Source organism: Alosa alosa, chromosome 18 (genome assembly GCF_017589495.1).
Source record: "Alosa alosa isolate M-15738 ecotype Scorff River chromosome 18, AALO_Geno_1.1, whole genome shotgun sequence".
NCBI classification, from domain to species: Eukaryota; Metazoa; Chordata; class Actinopteri; order Clupeiformes; family Clupeidae; genus Alosa; species Alosa alosa.
This window is the reverse complement of record NC_063206.1, coordinates 27,115,054-27,126,762: the sequence shown is the minus strand read 5'-3', so window position 1 is coordinate 27,126,762 and position 11,709 is coordinate 27,115,054. Positions and strand designations below refer to the sequence as shown.

The window sequence follows — 11,709 nt, the reverse complement described above, 5'->3', positions numbered from 1 at the left end:
TAAGTCTAGACTTAAAAATAGGGAGGGTGTCTGCTAATCGAATTGAGGAAGGAGATTATTCCAGAGGAGGGGTGCTTAGCTGAAAAAGCTCTGCCACCTACTGTCGTTTTTGAGATTCTTGGAATTACAAGAAGGCCAGTATTCTGTGATCATAACGGTCTGGGCGGGTTATAAGAGACTAGGAGATCTTTAATATATTCTGGTGCCTGGCCATTAATGGCTTTGTACGTTAGAAATAATACTTTGAAGTCAATCGACTTTTAACAGGCAGCCAATGTAGAGATGCCAGGATAGGGGAAATATGTTCATATTTTTTAGTTCTAGTGAGTGTGCAGCAGCTGCATTTTGTATTAGCAAAGCAAAATTGAAGACGAGATCTCTTTTATGTCACATTAACATCTCCTAGATATAAATGAGCACTAATCAAGACCAAAGTGGTTTTCTCATTCTTCTCAAATGTCTCTCCTGAGAAATAAGTCTCACAGAGAGCATAGTGTGAGTTCTCCAAATTCTCTCACAGCTGTCTCTGTTCTTGGTCTCAGCTAATAGAAAAAAAAATGACATATTGTGCTGCTTTCAAATATGTCTCAATTTGATATCCTTACTTGAAAGCACCATCTCAGTTATGTCTTGGTGAGAATTCATGGTTCTGTCTCTCACATCTCACTATTTGAGTTCTCAGATTCTCTTACAGTTGTCTCTTTTCTTGTGTCTAAGCAAAAGCAAAAATGAGAGTAGTGCAAGCCATCAAATCAATATGACATGATTTAATATCAGAAATCAATCAAATCTGTTTGCCAAAATTACTTAGATATATGGTTTATTAACATAATGTTCAATTTTCACTCAAGTCATATAATTCATTAATTACACTTTTGACTTCAAACAACACCTTTTGGATACTTTTTATAATGTGTAAACTGTCAAGATGTCAACATTTTAACAGAATTAATAGCAAAGCTCTATTGTGTATGGAGCGTCAAAAGAGTCTTAGACATAATAATACACTCTTAAAATAATAGTGCACACTTTTTAAATAATCAAGTGATTCACCCTGAAAATACAGTAAAGGCAGTTCATCTTGCCACCATACACTATACAGGCCCTTTGTTGCATCAAATATAGGTTTACGATAAATTCTAAAGATGCCTTGTACTTCTACAAAGCATTCACGGCAAGCGGTCAGATGGGAGCATGTTATTCCAATGATAAATCGATTTGTGGGTTCTTAGACTAGTTCAGGTCTTAATGGGTTAAAACTTTTCAAGCGTATTTGGAAAATGAGCTGCGAACACAATGCCAGGCATAGATGCCAAGTCAAGGAAAACAACTTTACCCAATATATGATCCAAGGAAACTACTGTATTGGCAGAGGTTTCCAATAGGGGAACAACATGACTGCATGTACCATTTGTTACATCATCTTGCAGCAAGGAAAAACCTGCACATTTGAATTCATGAACAAGGGCCCATTTGGCACATGAATGTTCTGAGGTGAAGAAGAACTCAATCTGTCCATACTTAGTTTGACCTTCACCAGAAAAAACAACTGTAAAATTGTTTCTTCTATTGCCTTTGCCATAGTGTTTTGATGTGAGATAATTTCTCTTAACTTGTGCCCTGTGAAAGACCTTTACCGTTTTAGAATTGATACAGTGACCAGTCTGTCTTTCCAATGAAGAGATGTTCCATATACTTTAGCCCTTGACAAATCATTATTTTCCTGACAAAAACTATTATCTTTAGTCATCCGTGTGTAAAATTCAGCTATGGCATTCCCTGGCTTTATGGTTTGTGAAATAACAGGAATAGACTGCACAAGTTTGACTGCATGGACCATCTGCATTGGTATATTTTGAGTGCCATGTATCAGCCTTAACAAATATCCATTCTTGTCTTCAAAATGGAAACAAGAATGAGTCCATAATGGACCAAGGGCCCTGACACTGTCTGCTAGGTGCACGAGAAGGTGTACATTTGCTGTTTGGTACCGCACACCATAGAGATCAGCCATTTGAGAACAAAAGTTCCACAGTAGTTTCTCTGCATGATCAATCTGTTCAAATGATATGGATTCCATCAATAAAATGAAAATAGCTTCACTTAGTAGAAGGAAGTGATTGTAGTACAGTGTTGCAAGAATTCCACGGAAAACAACAGGTCCATAAAAGATCAAAAGATCCCGATATTCTGATGCTTTAAAAAACATTCTGTGCGATGCCACTGATCGAGGATATCTAATTGAGGATGGAGGAGAGATACCCTGAAATCGCCTGTCAATTTCTTTGGCATTTTTTGCCATGCTGAAGGGCTGACGAGAAAACTCTGTAGAAAACCACATAACCATCAAAAGACGCATTACTCCAAGAAGGACTGAGTGCATGTAATCTATGCCAGTGCCTTTGATAAGGTTATAACCCTTAAGTTTGCTAAGCCAACAGGGACCCTTAACCCCTTTAACAGTGGTTTTGGTCTCATTTGCGATTTTCATATCAAAAGCAAACTTTTCATTTGTGCGCAGTGGCCCTTTTGGATCCCCATGTTGGTATGGAAATGCATGGACATGTCCCCTTTCCCCCGTCCTCACAGTCTCTCCTGGCTGCTCACATTTATGACATCCAAATTTACCATTGTATTGCACTGAATTAAGGACTAATGCCTTAGCAGGCAAGTCACATGTTCCAGCAATGGTGAGCACTTTACACAGAAAAGGTTCAGATGTCAACCCTGCAGGTTGCACAAGAATTCCGTTGTCTGCTAGTTTACTCAGTGTGTCACTTAGTGGTCTAAGAAATGTAACCATGGATGGTTTTGCATCCCCATACCAAAGTCCAGCAAATATCATATTCTCTCTTTTTGTGCGTTCCATGACGTTCAATTCATTAATGACACAATAAAAGGGCCACACTGAAAACTTTGACGATTTAAAAATAGGTACCCCATCTGTGTTCCAAGTAAGTGAGATGTTTTTAGGGTCACTAAGAGGACCACCCCCATCTACAAGCTGTTTGTAAACTTCTGCATCATATCTATCTTCAACATTGTTGGGATCCGTTTTCTTCCTGCTAAATCTAAAGTTAAGCTTCTCCTGAAAACCTGGCTTGAGAAACAATGATCTTATTTGAGCCTCAATTGGAATCTCTATGAAGGATGAGGATTTTTCTTCTGACATAGTAGCTCCACAAGACAGACATTCCAATTGTGCACTTTCTAATGACCCAAAACAATTACTGCAATATTTATGCAATACAATAGGGGATGATGCAGAACGGGAGAAAAAGAAGTCTTTGAACTTCTGTATACTGTTTAAGCAGTTTGTGTTCAGACTGTCGGGACAAAGCAACTTGAGCATTTTAAGCAAATCACTAAGGGCCTTATCAGTTACTTTATGACAGTTTACATAAGCCATGATGATCAAAAGGCACTCTGACACAGTTATTGATGCATTGTCATATAATGGCTTGTCTGTTGTGTCCTTGAAATTTGACTCTTCTGCACACTCCTCACTCAAATCCTCTTCAAATCCCTCTCTGAACATATGTCCATCATCATACGTCCAAACCCCCACATCAGGGAGAGCTTCCTCAAATGATTGAGATGGATCATACTCAACACTGCCTTGTAGTTCAGTTGTTAGGCCATCAGGGGGATCTCTGAAGGCTGATCTGGAAGATGATTCTTCATAGTCTTCAAAAGAGTAAACAGTTGAAATACTCTCTTGTGCCATGCTCCCTTGTGCTGGTAATAAAATTGAACAAAAATCATTATGGGTAAAAATAAACAAACAAACCTTGTCACAATTCAAAACCTACATTGTCTCAGTAGTTACTGTTTATCACTTTCTGACACTCAAATAATTGTCATATTTTAGCAGGATCTGCTCAATATACTATACATCACTAGACAGACAGACACAGACAGACTGTATACCTGGCAGGTGGTGAGAGGTTTGATGTTCCAGAGTGAGTGGGGTAGATCCTGCATGTACAACCGGAGGTTGGACTTGTTCGTTCTGGGCTCCTCCAGGAGGCACCCCAACCTCCTGCCGTGTTCCCCAGGTGCTACATCCTGACAGAGAACAGTACACACATCAATGGTTCACACCATTTTCTGGATCAATTAGTAGAGATTATCATCAAGAAACGTTCTTGCACGAAACTCAAAAAATTAAAACATGAAAAACACAAGAGGCAAGTTGACATTAATGGAATATATTATATAAATACAGGTAATGGGATGCATATTCTTTTCCCCCCACATCTTGATCACATTGTAGCAGTTTATGTTTAAATATCTTTCTGTGTTTGTGGTAACACGTAATCGACAGGGTTGAATATAACTCATCACATACACACAACACACAAATAACAATAAGAAGTTGTGGGCCCTTAGGTGAATGAGTAGCGGGACGGGTTTTGGAAGGATATGATAGCAGCTGACAGTGACAAACAACAAGTGACACTGTCAATAATGACTAGAATGCCACAGCAGCAAACCAAACATGAGGCTACAACCACACAGTGACCTATATGAAAGGATCATGGCCTTATGTTATTAACAGCCTTAACTTAGAGGTGAAAGGTTCAAAGTATATAAATCATACAGCTAAGATAACTCACATTTCAAATTTCATTCTTCACACGTGCTACTGTAATCAGGATGACATACATGCACACACCTCTTACCTAAATATTGCTGATCAGTCTCCACATGAACATTGGTGGCTTCAGGTAGGGATGACTGCAGTGAGGAAAATTAGGTATTAAATATCATATCTGCTGCAAATTTGTAGCAACAAAGCTAAGCCAGGCTTCTCACCAATTGTGCAATCCTTCTTGGTCGTTTATTTGGGTCTTCTTCATTACCAGTCCTTCTCCATCGTTTTCCAGGTTTTCGTCTGGTCATTTTGACACTCCAATTCTATAAAAATATAGACACAAGTTGCTGGAATATAGAGTGAAGTCTTAAATAAGACTTAAGAAAAGGCATCAAGTGTTTGTTCCATCTGATCAACTCTTTAGTAAACAGAAATAGATTTTCTAGCAAGCATCAATTTTATGTTAGCTACCAGAGATAACAGACCTTTATTATTCATTTCTTAAATCAAAATAATAATTTGCATCATATTCTTAAAGTAGCAAAAGTATTTATCATTTTGATCACTTTAATGTAAATGTAATGTAAGCTCATTGTTATTACCAATAACATGATGTATAATTTACATAAATAATCTAATAATTAACTGTGTATAAGCATGAAATATAAATTATCAAGAACCAATAGGCTATAACATACATGCCAACCAACCCCATGCAACACATGAATGCACTATAATCACTATAATCATAAATAAATACAAAAGTGGAATCATTTGTACACAAAAAGTGCATTTGTTTTAAAGCTAGATGTCAGGCTTTCTCATTTGATAACAGATAACAAAGACAACGATATTTGAACCCCAGGAAAAAGTGTGCCAACCAGCCCTAACGTTACAACTATGCTTAGAAAATGTCACCACTGAATCAATAATAGCAGCTACCAGAGTTTTAATGTGATTAGCTATACTGTGTGATTTGTCCCAAATAATTGCACAACTATTCTTTGAGACGTGTATTTCCATGTTTTCACCTTTCTGAAGAGTTTGAAGTATATGAGCTTCGCAAACATATATAGCGAGTTGTAATCATTTTAATAAAAAATAATCTGATGTTCTGCTGCCTCGCTAGACATATTAGCTAACGTTAGCTAGTGTAACGTTAGCCATCATATCTAGGTAGATGCCTCTTTGAATGCGGCATCTCGTTATATCGGCGTTTCGTAACACTAAGACGTGAAAAACTTCTACCTGGTGTGTTAACAGAGTCCGTTAATTCTCAAAACAAAACAATTTACGCTATTACTTACTTTTAGTCGTTATTCTTAACAGAGACTCTTGCTTCTTCCAAACGAATCAAGCCAGTTCTTCCAGAAACCACCATGCTGGAAATTATTCCAGAAACCCTGTCCCATACTGCTACAGATGAAAAGACTTCTACGTTACTGTCTATGGAAAGAACCAACTAGAACCTAAGGGGCGAGGGCGTGAAAAAGCCCGCGCGCAGGGAAGCAGATTCGTCCATATTTGGTTATTGGTTGCACCTGCGGGAAAGACGAAAGATTTCGTGTTGGTGAAGTTATGGAGAAGAAAAGAGAGACGTTTCTGTTGGCTGTTGCAAGTTTTGTTCTGGCCACCATTTGGAGAGGTAAGAATCATATTCTATATTAGATGGTCAACTACACGACGTTGTGAAGAGTTGAATAAAGAAATTATTTTTGTGAAATATTTAACTGAGGAGTGGTCCTTTGGAAGGTGGTAACGTTAATGGCGTCTGTTCAACAATTAAAACTTAGCTTGTGACTATGCACTCATTTGGCGGCCCTTGACTGTAAATGTTTGAGTATCAAATCAAATGAGTAAGAATGGAAATTTCGATTTTTTTTTTTTTTTTTTTTTTACTACTGCGGTCATGTAAAGCATTATAAAATAAAGTCAATCATATTTTACTCTGTAGGCTAGCAGACCTATGTGAGTAAAGCCTCGTCGTCATTTTAATACAGAATTAACTTTGATGAAATTATAATCAGACACTTCAACCCCCAAAGAAAAACTCATCTGATCTGCGTCAGGGCTCTCAAGTTTTGAAGGAGTGAGACTTTGTTTCTCGGGGGCAGGGGGCGTGGCATTGGCACAGTGCCACGCCCCCTCCCCCTGATCGAAGTACATGAAAGTCCTACGTCTGCTTGAACCAAAGTCCTTTTAGACAAGTCCCTCCACTCGGCGGAGTGGTAAACTTCTACAACAAGAGCCCTAGGGCATTGTTTTGGTAGGAGAATGAAGCCATACAGCTCTTCTATTAGGAGGTTTACCACTTACTCTGAGTTAACTTACCCAGGTTTGTCACTAAACCACGTCCTTGAAATACCCCCCAGGTGACCTCTCCCTGATTGTCAAACAGGCCTCAATTCATGAAGCTAACTAGCCAATTAGGCATCACTTCACAAAAGACCCACACAGCCAGATGCTGAAGAGAAAAGACGAGTGTAATACCATTATAGTGGATAGGAGCCAACTGTCTGAGCATGGCGAGGAAATCCCAGCGTTGAATCCATCATCTGACGGGGGACATGCAACAGGCTGCAACACCGCTGGCCCACCACCTTATGGGTAGGCTAGTCATAAGTATTACATAATCGCCTGTGCCCACAAGTTAAAAACTTTTAATCATTATCCATTCAACCCCCCAAAAAACACCATTAGGATAACTTTGTTATCTAATCTGTGATCATATAATTTCAGTAAATAGTATGTGAATGACAAATATATACTTTACTTGAAACATCTGTGTCCACTTAGATTTAGGGATTAAAAGTTTTGAACTGATATGCCTATGCTGGTCATTTCAGTTAGTTCTTTGCAGTTACTTATATCTATTTTAGGCAATTTGTGTTTACAAAAATGTAATTTATGGTTCAATGTGTATTTTCTTTTTTTTTTAATGATAGCTCTACAAAAGGGGGCACCATTGTTCCATCACCCTACGGAGGCAATACCGTCAGCCCATCACCGTATGACCTCAACAACTCTGGTACATCACTCTATGGAAGCAATGCACCCAGCCCATCACCGTATGGCCTCAACACCTCTGGTCCACCTCCCTACCGAAGCAATACACCGAACCAATCACTGTATGGCCTCAACACCTCTGGTTCACCTCTCTACGGAAGCAATACACCCAACCCATCACCGTATGGCCTCAACACCTCTGGTCCACCTCCCTACGGAAGCAATGCACCCAACCCATCACCGTATGGCCTCAACACCTCTGGTCCTCCTCCTTACGGAAGCAATACACCCAACCCATCACCGTATGGCTTCAACACCTCTGGTCCACCTCCTTACGGAAGCAATACACCCAACCAATCACTGTATGGCCTCAACACCTCTGGTCCACCTCCCTACGGAAGCAATACACCCAACCCATCACCGTATGGCCTCAACACCTCTGGTCCACCTCCCTACGGAAGCAATGCACCCAGCCCATCACCGTCTGACCTCAACACCTCTGGTCCTTCACCCGACAGAGGCCATGCAGCTCACCTGGCACCAAACAGGAGAGATGCATGCAACTCATCTGACGAGGGCAACATCCCTGGACAGCAGGAAGAAAATGCATGGACACCATGTGATGGATGCAAGGGGGAGGTTGAAAAAATCCTTCATGAAAAAAGAAGAATCAATGAAGTTATCTCAAGAATAGGCAAGTAATGCAATTTCTTCTAATGAATTCATGATGTAATTGTTTTATTAGTGATTGGGCCTTGAACACATAAACATACTGTTTTAACTATCCTTAAAAAAAGGCAGAAAAGACTATGGTATAAGATAAAAACGGTTCTAAGCTGGTTCACAAGTTCTGAGAATTTTTATGGGCCGGTTCTAAAGGGTTAAGTGTAAGTCAGTGTAATGCTGAACTCAGTGTTTCCTCTATGTTGATTTGGTAGTGGCGGCCCCCCACGGTATCAGAAATGGGGCAGACGCACAATAGACGCAGTTGCCTTTCAAAATTCATTGTGCAGACCTGCCTCATTGTGTGAATAGAGGTGAATACATATAATTGTTTGTGTTGCAGCGAAGTGTCAGTTGTCAGTTACTGTATACATCTAATGAAATATCTGTCTGTCTGTCTCATGTGATGTATCTATCTATCTAATTCTTGTAGTTTCTATTTGCCCTGAAAAAGGCCTGTCATATAGGCATGGTTTTATGTTCTAAAATGAACTTTCCTGCCATTAAAGCTGTTTAACTTTGTTTTATCGTATTGTTTGTACTGTTTCTCCCTTTCAGATCCAGGCCAGGTCAGAGAGCTTCAGACACTACTGGAGCTCATTGGAGAGGGGCATCATGACGGCGCAACATCTACATTAGGCCAGCAGGAGCTCTTTCCTGGGAGCGGCGTATTAATATCCTCGTTCCGCCTTGCTGCCTTGCATCAAGCATCCAAACCAAACAGCATGCGTCTCTTTCATGCACTTTTTGACCATTTCTTCACTTTGGAGGAATGTAAAAATGCAGTCCCCTTTGGCCGACCCGGCAACAACCCCTCAGGAAGAGGAAAACGGGTCCTTGACCGCAAAAAGGTTGACGGAATCCTAAGTAAGTTTTCCCAAAAACTCTGTTTTCAGGCCAGGATGTAAGGGATGATAAACTCCACGCTGTGCGTACATAGGAAATTATTGCACGTTCGAAGTGATTATAAGGTCCCAATGCCACAGGCAGATGGACCTTTACGCTTTGATAAGTGAGTACTGTTGCTACGTCTTTACTAAGTTGTTTTGCTAACAATGTACACATTTTGATAGCTATCACAGTCTCATTTGCAGAACTACTTCTTTCCTCCACACTTTGCCTCAATCAAAACTTACCAGCACAAACTGCCGTTACTAGTTCTAAATGGATGGTTGCTATGATCAAAAGCGGTTCCTTAGTTCCACCTGTCATTGTCAAGTGCTGCATCCAAAGATTCTATCCAGTCTTGGCTTTTGTAAAATCACTGTTTCTCGTACTGCCAAACGCATCCAGACTCCATCCAAAAACCATCGCGGTCACAAGTTAGTGTTGCTGTGATGCAGATGTCGGTCAGGCCACTAAACTGTAATCCTGTGTTCATCATACCCATGTCCTTGATTGCCTAGCCTTTCTGCCCCCCCATCCCCAACACACACACTTACATCATCACTGTCATCACTTCACATACATACAGCACACTGCTTGCTGCAGTAAGCCTCCTCTACATACTTGCTGCACACTGCCCTCCCCCCCCCCCCACATACACAGCACATTGTCTTCAGGATCTTCTCCAACACACATCCTCTACATGCCTACAGCACACTGCCCCCACCTACCCACACACACACACTACACACACACACACACACAGTCACTGCTCCACTCCCTCCCGCCCACACACATCTTCACTGTCATCACTCACATACATACATTACATACAGTACTCTGCTTGCAATAGTAAGTCCCTGCCCCCCACATACACAGCACATTATTTCATCAGGAAGCTTCTCAACACACATCCCCATCATACTTACAGCACACTGCCCCCCCAATACACAGCACATTGTCTCATGAGGAAGCTTCTCCAACACACATATTGCACACTTACAGTTCACAACGATTTGGGCGAATGGATATGCAAATGTGATACGGACAAAAAAAGTGGAACTACTTCATAGCCGTGCAGTTATAGAAAATTAATGCACATTCCAAATAGCGCATCAGAATAGGAAATTTGATCAAGCAGTGATATAAAAAAACATGTTTGTGCCATTTATATGTGAAAATGGCTCTCTGCACCCTCTACAGTTTGAAACATACCATAACCTTTTGGCCCAAATGCAGATGTTGAACCGCACTTTTGGGGCTCTTCAATGTCATATGGCCAAGCAATGGCTGGAAATTCTAGGAATGTCCCCGGATAGTGATAGAAAAATATTTGTATTTGCAAATTACATTTCCGTAAGGATTGTTTTTCAAATTACAAGTTTGAGGGTGGATTCTGCAGCACTCTTCGTCTCTCCCTTTCTCCCTCCAAGTTCGTCAGCCCCTTTCATCTCTGCCCCTCTTCAACCTCCCCCTTCCAAAAACATCCCCACACATTTTGAAAGCCTTTTTCAGAAATGTGAGGTGGGTGGAGTAGTTTATGGTTGTCCCAAAAAAACAATCAGCTGATTTCCAATTCTATGAACTGAAATGGACATCCACCTGGTGTTCTATACTTTGAACCTGAAGTGGAGTTGTGTATGGTGTGTGGTAAGTCTTTTTGTCAATTTACTCATGCCAATTTGTAATGCTCTTGTCTTACAGCTTATGTCCTGAGATGTGGCACTCTGCCTGGTTGGGATGAAATCGAGGAGGCCAAGCTCAAGAAAGCCTTTGTCAACAAATGTAGGGCCAGAGCAAATTCTAAGGCGTAGGCCACTGCTGTAGTCTACAGTATGTGGAGTGTGTTCTTTCTCACCATTGTTAAGTTTAGGTTTTGTAGTACGGAGTGTGTTCTTTTTCATGGACCAGAGGTGTTAAGACCGTACCAAGTTGAGGTTTTGTAGTACAGGTGCTGGTCATATAATTAGAATATTGGGGAAAAGTTATTTTAATTTCAGTGATTTAAACTCGTAAATGTGAGACTTGTACATTATATAGATTCATTAGACAGGAAGTGAAATATTTCTAGCCATCATTCATGTTAATTTGGATGATTATGGCTTATAGCTAACAAAAACCCCAAATTCAGTCAGAAATTTTCTGACACTTGATTTGGGGATTTCTTTAGATATAAGCCATAATCATCAAAAATATCATGAATAATGGCTAGAAATATATCACTTACTGTCTAATGAATCTATAATTTTCAAGTTTTACATTGAATAACTGGAATTAAAAAAAACTTTTCCACAATATTCTAATTACATGACCAGCACCAGTATGTGTGTTACTGGTACTGTGTTTCCTTTTCACATGGTTTCATGTGTTTGAGCCAAACCCAAGTGTGATTATTCCACATACCTCAGCAGAGCTGGTCAGTTTTCATTGTTTATCATCTGGAAGTGGTAATTTTGTCTATATGCCGGATTGCTTTATACAATGCACCAGTTCACATG

The 11,709-nt window shown here is 40.1% G+C and overlaps 2 protein-coding genes across 3 annotated transcripts; one reads left to right on the top strand and one right to left on the bottom strand.

The window, feature by feature from the left end:
* Positions 1–357: 357 nt before the first annotated feature.
* On the bottom strand, positions 358–5,960 carry LOC125311634. 2 transcript variants are annotated; one of them, XM_048269887.1, is made up of 5 exons: positions 5,905–5,960; positions 4,819–4,920; positions 4,686–4,740; positions 3,931–4,068; positions 358–3,738 (listed from the first exon to the last, which is right to left on the bottom strand). In XM_048269887.1, the coding sequence occupies exons 2-5, from the start codon at positions 4,903–4,905 to the stop codon at positions 1,634–1,636; spliced, it is 2,385 nt and encodes a 794-aa protein (XP_048125844.1). In that variant the 5' UTR covers positions 4,906–4,920; positions 5,905–5,960; the 3' UTR covers positions 358–1,633. The 2 variants fall into 2 exon arrangements, with proteins under 2 accessions (XP_048125844.1, XP_048125845.1); XM_048269888.1 differs by lacking the exon at positions 5,905–5,960 and having other exon boundaries at positions 4,819–4,923.
* Positions 5,961–7,058: 1,098 nt separating this feature from the next.
* LOC125311285 (basic salivary proline-rich protein 2-like) lies at positions 7,059–11,385 on the top strand. Its single transcript, XM_048269182.1, has 4 exons — positions 7,059–7,204; positions 7,543–8,297; positions 8,885–9,193; positions 10,916–11,385. The coding sequence occupies exons 1-4, from the start codon at positions 7,059–7,061 to the stop codon at positions 11,023–11,025; spliced, it is 1,320 nt and encodes a 439-aa protein (XP_048125139.1). The 3' UTR covers positions 11,026–11,385.
* The last annotated feature ends 324 nt before the right edge of the window (positions 11,386–11,709 follow it).

What these genes read in the sequence shown, in the direction of transcription:
- LOC125311285 (XM_048269182.1), top strand. Translation starts at nt 7,059, where the DNA reads ATGCTGAAGAGAAAAGACGAGTGTAATACCATTATAGTGGATAGGAGC. An exon ending in GCTGGCCCACCACCTTATGG is followed by an intron (nt 7,205 to 7,542) that starts GTAGGCTAGTCA and finishes TTTTAATGATAG; the next exon opens with CTCTACAAAAGGGGGCACCA. An exon ending in AAAGGTTGACGGAATCCTAA is followed by an intron (nt 9,194 to 10,915) that starts GTAAGTTTTCCC and finishes CTTGTCTTACAG; the next exon opens with CTTATGTCCTGAGATGTGGC.
- LOC125311634 (XM_048269887.1), bottom strand. Translation starts at nt 4,905, where the DNA reads ATGACCAGACGAAAACCTGGAAAACGATGGAGAAGGACTGGTAATGAA. An exon ending in CAAGAAGGATTGCACAATTG is followed by an intron (nt 4,741 to 4,818) that starts GTGAGAAGCCTG and finishes TCCTCACTGCAG; the next exon opens with TCATCCCTACCTGAAGCCAC. An exon ending in GACTGATCAGCAATATTTAG is followed by an intron (nt 4,069 to 4,685) that starts GTAAGAGGTGTG and finishes GTTCTCTGTCAG; the next exon opens with GATGTAGCACCTGGGGAACA.